At 39.1% G+C, this 19,198-nt stretch overlaps 2 protein-coding genes across 5 annotated transcripts in view; one reads left to right on the plus strand and one right to left on the minus strand.

Annotated features, from left to right (window-relative positions):
* GTDC1 (glycosyltransferase like domain containing 1) overlaps window positions 1–11,345 on the plus strand; it is a 571,706-nt gene extending 560,361 nt beyond the window's left edge. For all 4 annotated transcript variants that reach the window (XR_011490993.1, XR_011490995.1, XR_011490996.1 and 1 more), the window contains one exon: window positions 11,016–11,345. The gene's annotated coding sequence lies outside the window, so the exon portion shown is untranslated. The remainder of the gene's footprint in view (window positions 1–11,015) is intronic.
* Window positions 5,975–19,198, minus strand: part of ARHGAP15 (Rho GTPase activating protein 15) — a 677,082-nt gene continuing 663,858 nt past the window's right edge. The window contains exon 14 of the mRNA XM_070476258.1: window positions 5,975–7,383. Coding sequence (XP_070332359.1) covers window positions 7,212–7,383 — 172 coding nt within the window. The 3' untranslated portion in view covers window positions 5,975–7,211. The remainder of the gene's footprint in view (window positions 7,384–19,198) is intronic.

Here is a 19,198-nt window from a genome sequence, read left to right on the forward strand (position 1 = left end):
GTTGGGACTACATTTAACTTGTGATGACTAGTTGATAAGAAACACAGTGGTGGATCATAGTTGTATTTAATGTTGCTTATGTTCTGGGTGCTTGTCTTGGTTCATTCATCCAACAAGTGTGCAGTGAGCACCAACTCTGGGCGTAGTATTACCTCTCTCCCTCACTGCTTTCCTAACACTCTCCTAATTCAGTGAGGAGCCTTCTGTAGAATCCAGCTGATGGCTTAAGAATTTCATAGACCCTGAAGTCTTCACTTCAAGCATAAGATAGCAAAAATCAGCTGGATGAGTCTACAAGGGATGTGTGTGTGTGTGTGTGTGTGTGTGTGTGTGTGTGTATCTTTCTGCCAGGTCTCTCACCAAGACAGCTAGACATTTTCATTTTGACAACACTGCTACAGAAAATTGTCATCTTTTTGGTGCAAGATGTTCACTGTATGCTCATCGTTTGGATGATTCAGGATCGCTCTCCGGCGGCATGTTTTGATGCCTGCCTCTTTTTCAATTATATCTAAGAGGAAGACTGTTGAGGACCCTTTTTTTTTTTTTAATGTTGCACAAGACTCCTAAAGGGTCAGATTTAATTTCAATACAATTTTAGGCAGTATGATATGGATGATAACAGGACATTGACAAATACAATTCCAACACAGGATAATATGATGTAATGTAGAGTAGAAGCCACACCAAGTACTTTAAAAAATGTGGGCTAAGAGGCTTCCATGCTCTCCTTTCCATAATGTAGTGACACAGTCAATACAATGTAGGAAAATGAAATGATACCTGTATATTAAAATTATAATAGTAATAACAAAAATGAGATTTAGCCATCTACTCATAACAACAAAGGTACTCTGTATTTGGGGAAATACATAATATACCTTTTGTTCTTTCATGGAAATTCGTATGAAAGTGAAACTCTCACCAGGTGTTTTAACAGGGGAGTTCTCAGGTACACACATCTGGGCTGTAAATATTTAGGGTGTTTATTTGTTTACATTCATCTTTTTTTTTTTTCCCTGCATGAGTGAACCCATGGTATAGTGGTTAAGGCAGGGGCCTCTGAAGCCATACTAATTTAGATTCAAATACTAACCTGACACTAACTTCATGAATTTGGGTAACTTCATTATTTTCCCCCTCAGTTCTCTCAAGTATAAATCAGGAATAATAATTGTACCTCCTTCCATAGAGTTATGAAGATAAAATACAGCTATATTTATACAGTGCATTTCCTTAACAAGCACTCAAGACATGTTAGCTAATCAGAAAGCAGTCATTCCAGGATGAGTTTCTCTTGGTGGTCCTCTGAGTGACCGGGGAGGCAGCATCACCTGAGATAAGGGAGGGAGAAATCAGAGCAGGTGAGATAGAAATGACCTGATGATTATCTGGGGATCATACTGGAGGCAGAAGATGGTCACATGCATGTTCCTCTGACTCGGGTATAAGTTGATCCAAATATCTTAAGACATTACTGTCAAATGTCAAATCATTGTCAGGATATCAGTATCACCCCTACCCCAGGCCCAGCAAAATTCCAACGGAAAGGGGCTCACTATGAGAGTCTTATGTCCCAGGACTCTTTACACGGAGCAGTCATAATTCAGAGGTGGTAGGTGAAACTCAGAAATGCAATTGGATGATACTCCTTAATGTTGATTTCCATAGCTTTTGCCACTGTCTGAATTCAGATCTGCATTAATAGTACTATGGCGATTATCTTCTGTCAGTGGTGCCTATAATTTCTTTCAGCTCCAAGATCTACTTCATAAAGTTGCCAGGAAAATCTTTATAGCTCTGCTAAAGTCACTTTGCTGCTAAACAAACTTTCAGGGTCTCAAAATTGACTATGGACTTAATATAAAAGCTCTTGTGTATGCCATCCAAGGCTTTTTGGAGTCTGGTCCCAACTTTTCTTCTCATCATTTTCAGAAGATCACATTGTTAATTTTTACTCAATAAGCTGGAAATACATCATCTGTCTCCTGGAGGTATACCTTCTAATTCCATGGTGCATTACCGGTTTTAATATCCTTTACATAATTCCCTTAGACAGTCTTAAGAAGCGAGATAAGCAAGTAAAATTCTATTTTATAAATTGAGAAACTGAGGTCTTTCCTGGTGGCTCAGTGGCAAAGAATCCACCTGCCAAGGCAGGAGACACGGGTTTGAGCCCTGATCTGGGAAGATCCAGCACCAGAGGAGCGACTAAGCCTGTGTACCACAACCACTGATCCTGCGCTACAGACCCCGGGAGCTGCAACTACTGAAGCCCTCAGTGCCCTAGAGGCCGAGCTTCTCAACAAGAGAATCCACTGCAATGAGAAGCCTGTGCCCCACAACTAGAGTAGACCCTGCTCACTGCAACCAGAGAAAAAGCTATGAGGCAACGAAGACCCAGCATGTCCAAGAATAAAATGAAGAAATAAAATTTTTTAAAAATGGAAACATCGGGACACAGATGAAGTAAATAATTTGCCCAGAATCTAAATAACAAGTTGTTCTAAGTGTTTATTTCTTAGCCTGCTCATCTTCTGCTCTAATCCATTGCCCTGGCTTATTTACATATCCCCACTGTTTGCTTCGTATGCTACCATTTTTCCTGGGGAGCTGGCTTTACAACATCACAAGGTTTAACAACACTGTGTTGAATAAAAGTGGAAGTCCCTGGGCTGAGTCAGCTTAGGTATGTTTTGTTAGGTGCCCTTAAAAATCAATTTTCACGTAAGTTTCTGGCTTTTCATGAAAGATCTGAAGGTCTGGTAGTGTGGTGTCCATGTGCCCACGTAAGCAGCATTAGCTTGAGCTGAGAAGTCAGCCCTGCTGTCCAGGGGTCCATCTCGAGTTTTCCCCAGGTGTTGTTACTCTCTGGTCACTAAGTTGTGTCTGAATCTTTGTGACCCTATGGATTGTAGCCCGCCAGGCTCCTCTGTCCATGGGATTTCCCAGGTACGAATACTGGAGTGGGTTGCATTTCCTTCTCCAGGGAATCTTCCCGACTCAGGGATTGAACCCTAGTCTCTGACATTGCAGGCAGATTCTTTACCCTCTGTCTCCAGGGAAGCCTGGTGTTAATACTTCCTAATACCTTAAGTCTGCTCTTTGCAAATCACTTCCATTATTGGCTGGCCCTGGTAAGCAGCCCTTGGTTTAAGAAAAAGACTCATCTAAATTTAAGGTGATACATTTTAATTGAGGAAATAATACGTGATTTTTATGTTTGAAGAAAATTTTCTTTTGTTGTTGTTGTTGCTTTTTCGTATTGTGATTTGAATTTCCCAGGAGAGAGCTGGTATTGTTTTGGTTTTATTTCTCATTTTGGACAACAGAGCAATTTGACCCAGAACTCTACAGTGACAGTCCTTTTGGGTGAAAATCTTTGCAGGGCCTTTTAATTAGGAATTGACAGGGTGATTAACTTATAATTCACAAAAAAATAAATGTGGAAAAGAGAAGTACAGGTCAATTTCTAGCTGTGTTAAACTGTAAGGACAGCACCATTGGCAAGTGATTGTTCCCTATTAACAGCTTTTCTAATTTTTCTTAATTGGATCCTTTGTTTTCTAATTGGATAGAGAGAACTATCATATGGCTTTCAATTACTAGCTGTGGCATGGTGATCCTGTCATATGTCACATACTAAGTAAAGTTGGACTCATATAGGATGGAAAAAAAATACCATCTCCAAGAAGCTTTTTTGTGTGAGTAAGAAAGAGAGGCAAGCTCTTGTGTCCTGGGTGGGTAAGGTGCTGCAATGGGACGCACTAAATAGCTTGGTTTTCCAGGACCCCTGTTTTAGGGTTCTGTTATGTTAAGGTTATAATTTCTTTAAAATACTTGCTCATCATATCATATAAATGCTTCTGAGAATGTAAGATTATCTCTTGCATTCCTGGAAAATGTTAAAAGGTATACACACATACACATATAAACACAAACATGAGAAATGCCCTGTCCTCCAAGTATTTTGTTTCTTCTTCCCACTGATGAATTTAGAGATTCTCTTTCTAAGAAACAAAATTTCTCATTTTACAGCTTCCACTGGATCTCTGCTACCTACAGGATAAAATCTAAATATTTTATTATGTCCTATGCCTGTGTACTCAGTCTTTGTGAGTCTATGGACTCTAGCCCGCCAGGCTCCTCTGTCCATGGGATTCTCCTGGCAAGAATACTGGAGTGGGTTGCCATTTCCTCCTATAGGGGATCTTCCCGACAGATCAAACCTGCTTCTTCTGAGGCTCCAGCTCTTCAGGCGGATTCTTTACCACTGAGCCACGGGTCATGCCCATTATGTCCTATGTCTGACTCCAATTCTGTTCTCCAAAATTGTCAGGTCAGGCATGTGCATCACCGTGAGCTGCTCACTTTTCCTTGGAGATGTTAGGTCTTTCAGCACTCTCCTCATGCCACTCCTTCTTGCTAGTACATCATCTACATTGGGGGAGGGGTTAATTTTATTCAGTTGATCAAGATTAGACTGAATGGGTTACCTTCCTAGTGAAGCTTCACCTGACTCCCCTAGGCACAATCTGCGTTTTGGTTCTCTGTCAACTACTGAACTTCCTAATATCTCTGTACTGACTTCTGTTCATTCATTCAAAAATACTTTTTGATCAAATCAACTGGAAAATATGCTTTTTGACCATCTCTCGGTAGAGATGCTGAAGCCTGGGCGACATGGTTACCAAGATGGCTGAGTTCCTAATCTGGTATCGATTGAACTGTCTCCCTTACCGGGCTGTGAAACTGCTGAGTGTATTAATATTTGCCTTACTTTGTATTCGATCAGTAGAGTCTAAACTTGCACCTGGCTCAGATAAGGTGCTTAAGAAATGCTCATCATCTTTTAAGGTCTTCATGATGGAAAATGTTGGTCAGTTTTTATAAAGTCGAACCCCTTATTGAGGCAACCCAGTATACCTACAATCTTGGCTTTTAACTTGGACTAGTTGATAGGAACACTGGTGCTATCTCTGAGATGTTATGGGATCTAATAACCTTTCAGTGTAACTCTTTATACCTTTAGTGTGTGTAAGTCAGAAGGGCACTTTGACTCAGCACCTTGGAATGGTCTTCTCCCAGAGAGGAAACCTAGTCTCTGATTAAATGCCCTTAGCAGGCACAGGACACAGCTGGGGTTTAAATCAGGCTAAATCCCATCAGACTGGAAATCAAGAAGCTGCTGCTTTTGAAGATTATAAATCTGGAAGGCGGCAGAGGTGAGGGGCTGTGGGTCCCTGCTCCAAGCAGGTAATGCCTCTTCTCTTCGGCTCTTGGTGCTGCTTCTCTCTGACTCTTGCTCCCAGAGTTACTTTAAATATGGACACAGGAGGGGATAAGATTTTAACACTGGGACTACTAAACCTAGTCCTTCCTGCTTCAAAGGTAATTAAAGAAGAAGTAATGAAAGTCTTGGAGGAGACCTCATTGAGAATATGGAATGCCATGGAAATGAGCACTTGAATGCCAGAGACTCCTTTCATGTCTCCATGTTTTCCCGAAAGACATAAGCACAACGTGGAATAAAAGAAGAGCTTGAAGCTGGCAAGTCTGTCAGCTCACTGTTACCAGTGACTTTAGATCATGGGGTTCTGTCTCGTGTGACTTTCCTTGGCTTTGTGGTATTTGTATGCATCCCACCTGATGAAACCACACTTCAGCATTTATTGTGGTCACTTGTGTTTTTGGGCATATGCCGACTTACTGGCACCATTGCCAACAGGAAGACATTCAACAGGGGCGAGGGAAGCCTCTCCTTCCTCAGGCAGCGCCGTGGATGTGGGAGCTGCGTGGACATCTGACTTTCTATTGAGCAGTCTCTCTCCTCCCGTGTACACCTTAGCCATGAAGACAGCCCAGGCCTCTGAGCTCCTTATGCTCTAAGTGTTTGCTATTGGGTCCATGCTTCACGCATTTTATTTACATGCTTTATTTTTTATTTTATGAACAAATCGATAACTAGACTTACTCTTTATCACACTGGATTAGTTTTATTTATTCCATTTGAATTTGATTAAAAAGCTGTCAAACATAAGTCTACATTTTTATCAGCAGAATACTTTCACAAAACCAGTATGAGATGTGTTCAGCTAGAACATAGTTTCCAAAATAAAACAATGTTTGATATATTCTAGACAGTTACCCTTTTGTTTATCCATGACAACTGAAGCTAACCATCAAATGGATAAAGCCATCCAAGTCTAGTCAAGTAATCTTTGGGGCATATTAAAAAAAAAAAAACCTTTAAAAAAAAAGTTCTTTCTAGATGGATTTAATGTAATTCACCAATAAAGCATCCTCAGAAGCATAATAAAAATTCTACATAAAATGACATAGCTAGGGAAAAAAAGGAAGATATACAGTTTGATGAAGATTCAAAATGGATGTTAGCATTAAAAATGAGCAGGCATGCAGTTCCTGTATAATATAAAGATCAAAATTGCAAGGCACTAATTTTGCTTCTAGTTTATAAGACAGTATGTTTATGGGACTGCAAATAGTATATGTAAAAAACATATCCAATGGTAAATGTTTTGCACTGTCATTTGTCTTCAGAAAAATTGCCATTTTACATGTATTTGTAAATTTCAGCATCCAGCACCAAGGATGGCTGGACTAGATATACACTTACAAAAGTGTTCTTGAAAGATGAGGTATGTCTATTTTGGTTGAAATCCTGATTTCTTTTGTTCTGTTTAAAAATTATTCGTTTGTGTCTTGGCCACTCTTTTAGTTCTGCAGTGTACCCGGGGGTGTTTGAGCACAGGCCTGAGGCGGCCAGGGTAATGAAGAGGCTCACCTGTGTGAACACATACTTGTGCTCTCAGTCACAATCACACTCTCTCACATATCTGCACATACACAAGCGCACGTGCAATGCCCAAGAGCCTCATGAAGGCTATTTTTGGATATGCCGTGTCCTCTGCGCACTATTTGACAGCATACAGCATCCATAATGTATGCCTAGAAGTGCTGGAAGGCATAGCAGTGAAGGGGTTAATGTAGAAGACATATAGGCAAATATTGTCAACTATTTTATTCAAATGTTTGGAACTTAAACACAAAATCATCATTAAGTTTTCACAAAATGAGGCATCTGTCGCTTGAAAGGAAAAAAATATTTCAGAAATATGTTTACAGAAATGTAAAAATATTAGGCATCGAGACAGATGTGCGCGCACTCAGTAGCTCGCCGTGTCTGTCAGTCAGCTGAAGATCCTGTCGTACTCGCTCAGCATCAGCTCGGCGATCTGGTTCTGGTACACCATATGCACCGCCATGTTCCCCGACTCGTTTTCTGCTCGCAGAAGGGTGGGTCCAAACACAATCCCTAGGCTTTGAGTGGACATGAGGTTCTTGGATGCTCTGGCCACTATCCTATGGAGAGAGAGAAAGCAAAAAGACCCATTGGAGTTTAAATGAAAACTTGTGACTGTTTTTGAATTGTAAAGTTCTGTGTTCTTGAATTCTTTTTTATCTCTTAAATTTCAACTTAAAGAAGCAAAGTAAGGGCAGGGATTGGCTTTGGCAAAACAGAGAATGTGACACAAGCAAAAACAATTTCAGATTTCAGGAAAACACCTACCATAACATTATTTAATCTACTCCTTATGCTTTATTGGGTGGAAATAGAACCTATGACTTTCAGGGGAAGGATTCTAGCCTCATAGTACTTAGCCACTGTGGGTGCTCAATAAATGAGGAATGAATAAATTACAACAATTACTGTGACAGTTAACAAGATTCAATCTTTGAAGTGGCTAGAGTCAATGGAGGAAACAGGTGAGATATGCATAGTACAGGTAAGAAGCCAGAGATGCGAAAAAATAGAACAATATAGGCATAATTTGTGAGTAGAAACAAAAGCTGAAAAAAATAAATTCTTACTGATTAGTGTGAGTAAAGTATTCCTGAAAAATGACATTTGTACTCTGTTTTGTAGAAAGTGCTAAGTTGTGTCTGACTCTCTGCAACCCCATGAACTGCAGCAGGCCAGGCTTTCCTGTCCTTCTTCCAGAGTTTGCTCAAACTCATGTTCATTGAGTCAGTGATGCCATCCATCCATCTCATCCTCTATTGTCCCCTTCTCCTCCTGTCTTCAGTCTTTCCCAGCATCAGGGTCTTTTCCAATGAGTTGGCTCTTTGCATCAGGTGGCCAAAGTATTGAGCTTCAGCTTCAACATCAATCCCTCACGGTTGACTTCCTTTAGGATGGACTGGTTTGATCTCCTTGCAGTCCAAGGGACTCTCAAGAGTCTTCTCCAGCACCACAATTCGAAAGCATCAATTCTTCAGCGCTCAGCTTTCTTTATGATCCAGCTCTCACATCTGTACGACTACCAGAAAAACCATAGCTTTGACTATACGGACCTTTGTTGGCAAAGTGATGAACATTTAGGTGTATAACAAGTATCCCCACCCCTTTCACTCAATAAAATACAGAAGCCTGTAGCATTTGCACAGGAAAAAAGTCCCACTGGAATCAAAGAAATGTTTTTTTGCGTGAGGATGGGGAGACTTGCAATACCAATGAAACATTAGGATGTGGTTTTATTAATGGTAGTGCCTTGCCTGAATCAACATGGGACTCTTAAAAAGAAATTAAAGCCCCATCTTCTATGTGGAGGCTTTAAAATAAAACAAAACAATGCTTATTCTCACAATTGAGGCCTCCTTGGTTTTATATTAAAATTTGGGAGAGTGGGGATTTAGTGATGTAAGGAAAAAAGGGAAAGCATATGGAAGGACAGGGTGCTAACAAATACTAAACTCTGCATTCTTCCAGACCCCCCAGCCCAAGGGGAATCTGAGCACAGAGAATATAGTGAGGCAGAGGAACACTACTACATAGCAGTGGGATCTCTGTTCTCAGGGCCCACTGGAGCCCTGCTTGTCCCCTAGAGGACTCTGTGTCTGGTCTGTGTGGGCCGACCTGGTCTCCACGCATGGAGGCAAGAGGAAGAAGACTTGTTCTCTTTCCACCCCTCCACAAAGCTCCATCAGGGCCATTTCTGTGAAAAAAGCCCTGCCTTCACTCTCCTGAAAGGCGCTGAGAAGGGCCAATGCCTTCGATTTGGGGCTTCCCACAGCACAAACTCGTGACCGGCAAGATGTCCTTGATTTGATCAATGTCAACAGTAAGAATTATTCTAAGCAAGCTTATTTTACTTATTACTTAGGTTTGAAAATGGAAGTATCATTGATTTCATTCTAATTAATTTTATTGTCTCACTTGATCCTCATAATAATTCCATGAGGTTGTTGTTTAGTTGCTCAGATGTGTCCAAATCTTTGTGATCCCACGGACTGCAGGACACCAGGCTTCCCCATCCTTCACTATTTTCTGGAGTTTGCTCAAACTCACGTCCAATTCTATTATTAAGCCCTTTTTACAAATAAGAAAACTGAAGCCAAGAGTGGTGAAGTGCCCGATGTCACACAGAACTGAGGCTCGAACCCAGGCAGGCAGGCTGCAGCGCCCATGGGAACATCAGTGCCCTGGTGTGTGTTATGGCTCCTCTGCTTAGTAACTGGCTGACTTGTCTCTCTGCCATTCTCCGCAAGGTTATAGATCCTTCCATAAGATGGTCTGCATTTTTATTCCACACTGTAGCATTGTGATTGACAGTCTGGTTACAATGGACTCATTGTGGGCAAAATGACTCTTAAGCTTGGACTAAATATTCAGGATATTCTGCCTCCCATTTTCACTTTTCTTCTTCTTCATATGAAAAGTCTTCATACCTGTGAGTAACATTGGCGTGACTACATTTCTGGAAGGGATTCTCATATTTTAAAGTATTGGTGTGTTATCGGAGACATCAAGTTTAAAGTTTCCTTTGGAATATAGAAACTGCACCACTTGCTACTACATTTACCAAATGTCTGTAGAATGATTTTAAAGCATTCTCCTAACCTGGAGGAGGGAAAGATGGAGTGGGGCTATGCTTCCCTTTAACACACCTATTTACCTTGGCTTAAAGTCTCTCTTGAGCTTCTCCCAGAGCTCTTCATTACAAAAATCACTAGTAAGATTCATTGAGAAGGAAAACAGATTTTCTCTCTTGGATTTAAAGTAATACCTTCTTGTTCAGTACTCTATAATGATCTAGATGGGTGGGATGGGTGTGGAGGTGGGTAGAAGGCCCAAGGGGAGGGGATATATGTATACATACAGCAGAATTTAACACAGCATTGTAAAGCAACTATACTCCAATAAAAAAAAAATAAAAGTAGTATCTTTTTGGGGATACTAACTCCTTTATTGACTCTGCCACAGTAACAGTAAATTTGTTAAACAAATATGGAAAGAGATAACATAACTGATCAATTAACTGAGTAACTATCAGGTAAAAGTTGCTTTCACAACATTACCCATTGGTACCGAAGTTCCAAGCTGATGAGTTATCTAGCAGAAAACAGGGCTCAGAGGTCATAGAGCATGAAGTTGGTAGAATTAAAAGTAAGAGACTATTCAAGTATGAAGGTGAATGACTGATACAGGCTCAACAGAGTAGAAGAGGTCCGGGAATCCAGGGAGACTGAAAAGGGAAAGGAAGAATATAAAGACAGATAGACAGAGATAAGAGTTTCCTAGTTAATAATGGCCATCATTTCAGTCAAAACAGGAACAGTGGGATTTGGGGTCGCTGGGAGCCAAAAGTGTCTCTAATTACAGAGGAGCTTGGTGGGTAACAGTCCAGAGGGTTGCAAAGAATTGGACATGACTGAGCGAGTAAACCCACACCCTCAAGGGAAGGCTGGAAATCAAGGGAGGTCCAAGAGCAGATTCCTGGAGGGGATGCTCATGGCTGTCAGGAGGTTATGCAGGTAGAAACTGGAAGAAGTCCATGGTGTTTGGAGGAGCTGGGGTGACTGGAGGGGTAACTCAGCCCAACCTGAAAGACACAGCTGGTGGGACTCAATCTGTGGGGAGAGTAAAAGGATGCAGAAACGGGACTGGATTATTTATAAAGTGTCCCAGTGTTCTTTATATTTTTCCCACTCAGCCAAAGTCCTGGCCTGAGAATCCAGAGCAAGACCCAATCCAGAGAAGAAACCAAGGCTGAGCTTCAGTGGAATGAAGAGCAGGAGGCAGAGCGGCTGTCAGAGGCCCCCTCAGGCAAAGGTTTCTCTCTCTTGGCCGGTGGATCATGGGAGGGACTCCTAAAACGGATTTCTGCCAGTTCATCAGTTTCCTAAATTTGCCCTTTGTCAAGTGTTCATTTTGTACTCTTCATGTATAAATGCAGAACATTCATTCCATCTCAATCTGTGTCATTTGTATCCATTTCTCTGCACACTTTCCATGTGATTTTAATAAAAACAGTTTTAACTCATGGGTGCTTTCAAGTAATCCTGTTACAAGTAGATTTTACCAAATAATATATAGTTCTATATTCTTGTTATACTTGCATTACTGCAGGTTAAATTTTCCTAGCAGTTTGGAATTTTTTCCTAAGTTTGGGAAAATTAAGTAACTTCAATAACACTTAAAGAAATCAAATGTAGTTAAGAAAGGTTAAGAAAATGTGGATGTATATTATATAGAATTCATACTATCGTGCCTACTCTCTGTTACAAAATGTATGCTTGTGTGTGTATCTGTGTATTTCATTGGCAATTTATGTTCTGAATATCAACCAATCAGTAGTTGACGTATTGAGAAATCAATCAATCTTTAGGTTAGAAAAGATGCTGAGGGTGAAGGCTATTTGTGGGTGAAATTTCAGGTAGAGAGGCAAAAATATTTTCATATCAACATTCACATTAGATTAAACCCCTTTAGGTGGTGATAGATATATCTAGCAAAGAAGCCTCCCAAACTGCGGATGTTTGGAAAATGTATTCATGCTGTTACGGACTTCACTATTCAAATACGAACCTACCTATGCTTTACCTCAAAAGATTCTTAAATAGTTAAGTGGTTGATTTAGGAGAACATAAGTAGTCAACCACAATTTCAAAATACAGCTAGAATACTATTCTACAAAATTCTTTAAATCTCTATTTTTTTTTAAACCTCAAATCAATGGATCTAATACTTTCCTCTCTCTCTGTGATGACTAGCTATGCATTGCAAGTGCCATTATTTCTGAAGGCTTCAACTAGTAAAACATATGCAGAGGAGAAATATAGGCTACTGAAAGAAATGAAAGCCCGGAATGGAAAAAAAATGCAATCTAGTATCTAAGATGGAAAACTCTCAAAAACAGTAAGTTATACTTCCAGTAGCTTAAAATGCAGTTAAGCTGTATTATTGGAGGGGAGGATCTGATTCAGAAACCAAATACATTTTTACTATGGGTTTGGCAGTACTTCCAGGACAGCTTTCACTAAAGTGAGTTCTGCAAACACCATCTCTGTGACACACTTCACAAAAATAGCAGTCTGGAGTAAGATAAGTTTGCAGAAAATTATATGCCATTTTTCCTTCTTGGAAATTTACAATGCACAATAGCATAATACAGGCTCTGACAAGTCCTGCAGAAAACTAACCCTGTTCATTTTCGCATAACTTAACGTGTTCCCTAACTTACTTGAACATTGTGGATCCTCTTTCTTGAGTGACAAGTAGGAGTGTATATTGAGACATGTTACTCTAGTGTGCTTTGCTAAGGATCTACTAAGTCTGAAACATCACGGATTTGAATCTCCTCTGCCACTCAGTCTTCAGAACTTTCTAGCAGCTAACTCAAAGAGATCAGATTGTGGTCACTTTTGGCAAGTTCCACCCCTCTGGCAGGGCTTAGATTTCATTTGGCCTTAAACTCCATGACAATGTTGTAAATTTTGAGCTACCATTTAACCTGTCTTCAGCAAAGAAATGAAAGGAACTCCCTTTTTAGGACAAGAATACTGGAGTGGGGCACAGCGACCCCATCTCAACCCAGGGATTGAATCCACATCTATCGTCTACCTGCATTGGCAGGTAGGTTCCTTAACCACTTGAACCAGCTAGGAAGCTCTTTGAAGACAAAACAAAGGTCAAAGGCAAAAAGACCACATCTGAATGAGAAAGGTGAGAGCAGTGACATGGTGGAGAGATTATTATACAGCAAATGGCTGGACAGTGAAAAGGTTTAAAAATATTTAGATCAATATTTGGAAATTCTACATGTTTGTTCACTCACCATTAGTTTACTCCCCAGAAATCCTTACAGTGAAGATACCTGATTTGAAGCAATGTGAGGAGCTCAGACATTACTGCCTGTGAATGCTTCACTAATAGGAAAAACATCTTAAACCACAACTCTTTTGAAAAAGGCTATTTATGAATACTGCTAAGTTTAAAATAGCTTGACAAGAATAATTATGATTTTATGAATTTGTTCACAAAATAGCACTTGATAGATATTCTTTGTAAAAGAAACTCTTTAACCACTAAGTAAAATTTAAGTTTATAAAAATCTTAAAGTAGGTAAGAATTCATTTTTCTGGCAAGAGATTAAAAAGGTGATGTACAGTTTACAGCACAAAAAGGAGAAGAAATGCCAGAGCTACTTTTTGTCGGGCCCCAATGGAAGGAGCAACGATTCATCAATTTTAGATTATTTTAGAAACAATCTATAATCCACAGCTACAGATGTTGGGCCCCAGACAAAAAAATCCTCACAGACTTAAGCTAGGTAAGTTTTTTCCAAAAGTGAGCTGAATCACTAACTCAAAGAAATTTCTTAGTTGCTGAAAATCATAGCCAAATGATTCAAACTGAAAGAGAGATTTACTATAAAACTTAAAATTAATGCTGAATTAAGAAGACCAAAGCATTTAATAGTAGTCCAGCTACAAACAGATGTAAGGATGCAAACTTGCTTTTAAGTTTGTGCTTTGCTGTTATCATAGTGACTTGGCAAAGGAAGTCGAAAGCCCCATAACTGCCTGCAGGACAAGCCTCAGGTTATTGGAGGTGTATTATAAGTATTCCCTTCTCTATCTCTGGGCTACTGTGATTTTCCGACACACATAACTTTAGAATGGTTTAACTCTAATGGAGAAAGTGTGGTGGTAAGTGCACTTTTGCCATCACGTCGCACCTGGCTTGTGTAACACAGCTCATCCACTGTATGTGAAACATTAATTGTGACTTTGACCACTTCAGTGAGGAGAAGCTGCTAAAAATAGAATAAATTTTCACTGTGCTCAATTTATGCTTCCTATGTGCTGTAACTACTTTGGGGGGGATCCATGCTAACCATATGCTTGCCTACTCTCAATCTGCACAAAATATACTGCCATGTCTACATTGGCCTTTTTTTTTTTTTTTTTTTTTAAAGACTGGGGACTTAGCACAAAGTCTACTTTTTCCATTAAAGTCAGGGCTGTACGTTAGAAAAATTTTCAAATATTACAAAAGAAGACGAGCATTTACAAATGTTATCTGCATTTAAAACTAATATATTTCAAGGTGGTCATTTACTGATGACTGTCATTTTTATAAGCAAATTTATACAGCAAATGGCTTAAACTAATTGTAAAATCTTCAATTTTATACTTAAATATCCTATTATTATTGTTTTCCAAAGTAAGCAAAGAATTATCCTCCTAAAAGAGAATTACTGCTATGTTCTGACATTTTTGCTTTTAAATTATCTTTGAAGCAATGTGTATATAAGTCTTTCAAAGTACATTGTGGAAAAGGTACTTTATATGGTAGTTACGCATTAACAGCTAACATGGCCTTATTCTTTACATTTATTGAGTACCCTCTTTGCATTGATTTCATTGCAAAAGATTGAAACATTTTCAATTATTCACTTGTTTCATATTTACATTGATTGGCCATTACAAGGAGAGTATAATGTATCTTTAAAGCAATACTCAGAACTATAAGAGAGGAGGAATGACTAAAAAAAAAAATGACTAGCCCATAGACTTAAAAATGGCTTATTTCTGGTTGTAATATGTATTCTATAAGGTGACAACAACATATATAAAATGGGATTTCATAGCCAAAGCCCTATTTGCTGAGTATCCATTACATGCTAATCACTGTGCTTCAAATATACCATGCTTTTCAAAGGCAGAATTAAAATTCAGCTGTAATTTCTCTTGCTCTGATTAGTAATACATTCTATTAGAATTTGAGAAGTTAAGAAAAGTATGATAAAGAAAAAAAACACACCGATAACTGTAACAGTAACTCAAGGTAATCATTTTTCACTCATTAAAATCTGTTATTCAATAGACCTGCTATTACTCAACACCTGCTAGGTGCCTGATGTTGTTCTGGATGTTGGGGATAATGCAGTGAGTAAAATAGACAAAGCTCCTGCCCATATGCAGCTTATAATCTAGTGGGGGAACCAGACAAGAAACAATCTACTAATTAATATACAAAGTGATTTCAGCACGGAGGTACTTTAAGAAAAACTAAGAGAAGTGGTGGTTCTTCCATTGACCCCCGGAGCCTCTTAAAAGTTCCTAATGGCCTAGAATCCATCCTCAGAGAGTTTTCTTTGCTAAGAATGAGTAGAGCCTGGCTGGTTGAAGATAACAGAGTCCCCAGATTATTTTGTTGGGCAGAGAGAGGTGGAAAGTGCTACACATAGCAGACAAGGTACTCAGAAGTTCTTTCTAAGGCAAGGACACTTGGGCAGAGAGCAGCTTATGTGCACACACCACAGGAAGGAAAACTCCAGGCAGGAAAATGTAGGTAGAAAGCCCCAGTTGTGAGGTTGTGCTGGGTGGTTCTAGGAATAGAGAAGAGGGTAGTATAGCTGAAGGCGGGGGAGTGAGACAGACAAGGTAGGAGATGCTGTGGGGAGGACTTAGGACTTAAATCTAACAGTGAACAGGTGTTCATCCTTGGGTTTTGAGCAGGAGAATGACACTGACAGCATTCAATATACATGTATAAATAATTTATTTACATACACATTCAAGAAAATACTTTCTATATAATTTTGTGGCTAACATTTTTCACTTCTGTCATAAGCAGTTCTCATGTCTTATATGGGTATTGTGAGTTAGTTACTCAGTCGTGTCCGACTCTTTGTGACCCCATGAACTTTAGCCCGCCAGGCTCCTCTGTTCGTGGGATTTTCCAGACAAGAATACTGGAGTAGGTAGCCATTCCCTTCCCCAAGGTATCTTCCTAACCCAGGGATCAAACCTGTGTCTCCAGCGTCTCCTGCATTGGCAATTTACTGCATTTACTGTAAACTGCATTTACTGCTGGTGCCACTTGGGAAGCCCTATGTCTTATATATGTGTGTGCGTGCTAAGTCGCTTAAGTCATGTTCGACTTCGTGTTACCCTATGGACTGCTGCCTGCCAGGCTCCTCTGTCCACGAGATTCTCCGGGCAAGAATACTGCAGTGGGTGGCTGGGGCCTTCTCCAGGAGATCTTCCCGACCCAGGAATCAAACCTGTGTCTCTTATGTCTACCTGCATTGGCAGGCAGATTCTTTACCATAGCTTTTACTAATTATCATATATGGGACAGAATGGTTTGTACTGTATGATTTCTTAGTATAAATGTAATTACTATATTAAAAAACCTTTTTTTGTGTACTCATTCTCTACATCTTTGGAGTATTTCTTTAGGCAGTTGTTTCCATGTTACGGCAACTCCCTACTCCCACATCTCCCATGAGGCATGCGCAATGTGTGGAGACGTCAAAGATTGTCATGACTGGGTGGAGTCGAGAAGGTGACTTGCTATGGCATCTACAGAGGCAAACGATGGTGCTGAACATTCTACAATGCATAGGACAATCTCCCCAAACAATGTATCCAGCCCAAAATGTCAATACTGCTGCTGTTGAGAAACTCTGCAGCAGTAGAAATGTAGCAATTAGATCAATGGTTCTGAAACTTCACCATCCATGAGAATAATTTAGAAACTGGGTTGTATCACAAATCACTGAACTTCACCTTCAGACTTCTGGTTCAGCAACTCTGGGGAGGGACTTGAGAATATTACACTAGTCACAAGTTCCTTGAGAGGATACAACTGGTCTGGGGACCACACTTTGAGAATTCGCACTAGATCATTAAGTTAAGGGTTTTCTTTTCTTAAATCACGATAATGTGGGATATGTAACATGACAATTCATAGTCCTGATAGCATTATTATCACTAGATTTTATTCTTCTTAAAATAATTGCTAACTTGATAGGTGAAAAATGATCTGTCATTGTTTAAAGTTAGGATTCTTTGAATTTAGGAAATGGGGAAGAAGTTAAAAAAGCACAGCAATATGAATTATCTCTTCTGTGCATAACCTTTCATATCACCTGCCTTTTTCTTATTGAGAGCATATAATTTTGTTTGTTTCATCCATTTAATTATTTTGTATAACAAAACTAACACATGGTCTTTAAAAAGTGTGCTAATCAGGAGAATATAGAATGAAAAGGTCAAACCTTCTGTTTTTCTAGTCAAACTCCTTCAAGACAATGATAATTAACAGATGGGTGCTTCTGGATGTTTTTTCTATTTATCTATCCATCTACCTGGATGGCCTCATCTGGTAGCTCAGCAGTAAAGAATCTGCCTACCAATGCAGGACAAGTTTGATCCCTCAGCTGGGAAGATCCCCTGGAGATGGAAATGGCAACTCATTCCAGTATTCTTGCCTAGGAAATCTCATGGACAGAGGAGGCTGGTGGGCTAGTCCCTGGGGTCACACCGAATCAGACACGGCAGTGACTGAACGACAACAATCCCTTTAGTATCTATTTTCTTAAAAAAAAAAAAAAAAAAGAATGAGATAAAAATACATAATATGTTATAGTACAACTTGCTTTTCCCCCCTTAACTATATATCATGGGAATCTTTCCAAGTCAGTACATTTAAAAATACCTCATCCTTTGAAAAATGCTGTTACATTTCATAGTATGAAAATAATTTATTTAACCATTCCCTTGCTGATGGACTTTTATGTTGCTTCTAATTTTTTGCTGTTACAGACAATGAATGCTACAATGAACATATTTGTACATATTAGATTTCTGAGGTTTTTTTTGTGTTAAATGGGATAATATTTCATTACTTTTGTTGTATTTATATTCTCTCAATGATATTTTTCCTTACTTTTGTTTATTTATATTTTTATGTGGTCATATCTAGCATTATTTCTTTTGGAATTTCTATCATTATTTTTTAATTATAAAATTCATCCATTTAAATAAATCAGGTAATTTTCATCAATACTTTTTTCTAGTTTTTAAAAATGGTGTCATTTTTGTATCCTCTAACTCATCTCAGTGTATTTTACTACATGAAATGTGAAGGTAATCTCTATTTTTTTCTAATAGCTAGCTGATTCCCCCAATAATATATCCTATAACTCACTGACAAAAACACCTGGTATTTTTTATTCTGGATGATTTGTGCTTATATTCTGAACTAGCACTTTACTGTTTAAATAACTGTAACTTTAATATACACTAGGACTATTTCCATTTAAAAAAATTTTTCAGAAATAAAAGAAAATTTTCAGATGGATAAAGTGAGCCTGAGCAACACTGAATAATTTGATCGAGATCACATAGTTGAGTGGCAGCAACACCTAGATGAAGATGCAGATCTTTATTACTCTGAAAGATAGATCTTCTTTCCACAGATAACTAAGACTCAAGAAATCAAGGGGTTTGAAATCAAGGGGTTTCTTAATGATGAGGCCTGAGACCTGGGGTAGATGTGGAAGGGAAGTGAGTCAGAAAGTCTTGGGTGACATATTTTGATTTTTTCATCACCTAGTTCACATTCCAGGATATATTTATAGAGATGAAAAGGGTTTCAGGTGGAAGAAAAACCAAGTTAATACATATTGCCTTTTTCTCCAGATTCATACAGTGTGTTCAACTTCTGAGAGTATTCACTTATCATTGTGGAAGGAAATGCACTATTGGTGAGACAGACTGAGAATTTCAGCTACGGTTTCCCTTGGGTGTTTTCTCTTAAGCTTTCAAATGGTTTTAGCCATTCACATTTGACCATGTCTGCAGTAAGAGAAGTCTTAATTTGCCTATTCCCTGAGCTCTGTTGATCTAGCAATAACCATGGATATCATCATCATCCTGGGAAGACACTGCCCTGGGTTTAAAAGAGAAAGGCTAGGAAATATATGACACGTTGGGAGTATTTTTAGAAAATAAAAAATATAACACTGTTTATTATTCTCTACTTGGAATTTATCCAATAAGGCAGTTAAAACACTAGTATGTGCTAGTAACATTTGAT

Source organism: Odocoileus virginianus, chromosome 13 (assembly GCF_023699985.2).
Source record: "Odocoileus virginianus isolate 20LAN1187 ecotype Illinois chromosome 13, Ovbor_1.2, whole genome shotgun sequence".
Classification (NCBI taxonomy): domain Eukaryota; kingdom Metazoa; phylum Chordata; class Mammalia; order Artiodactyla; family Cervidae; genus Odocoileus; species Odocoileus virginianus.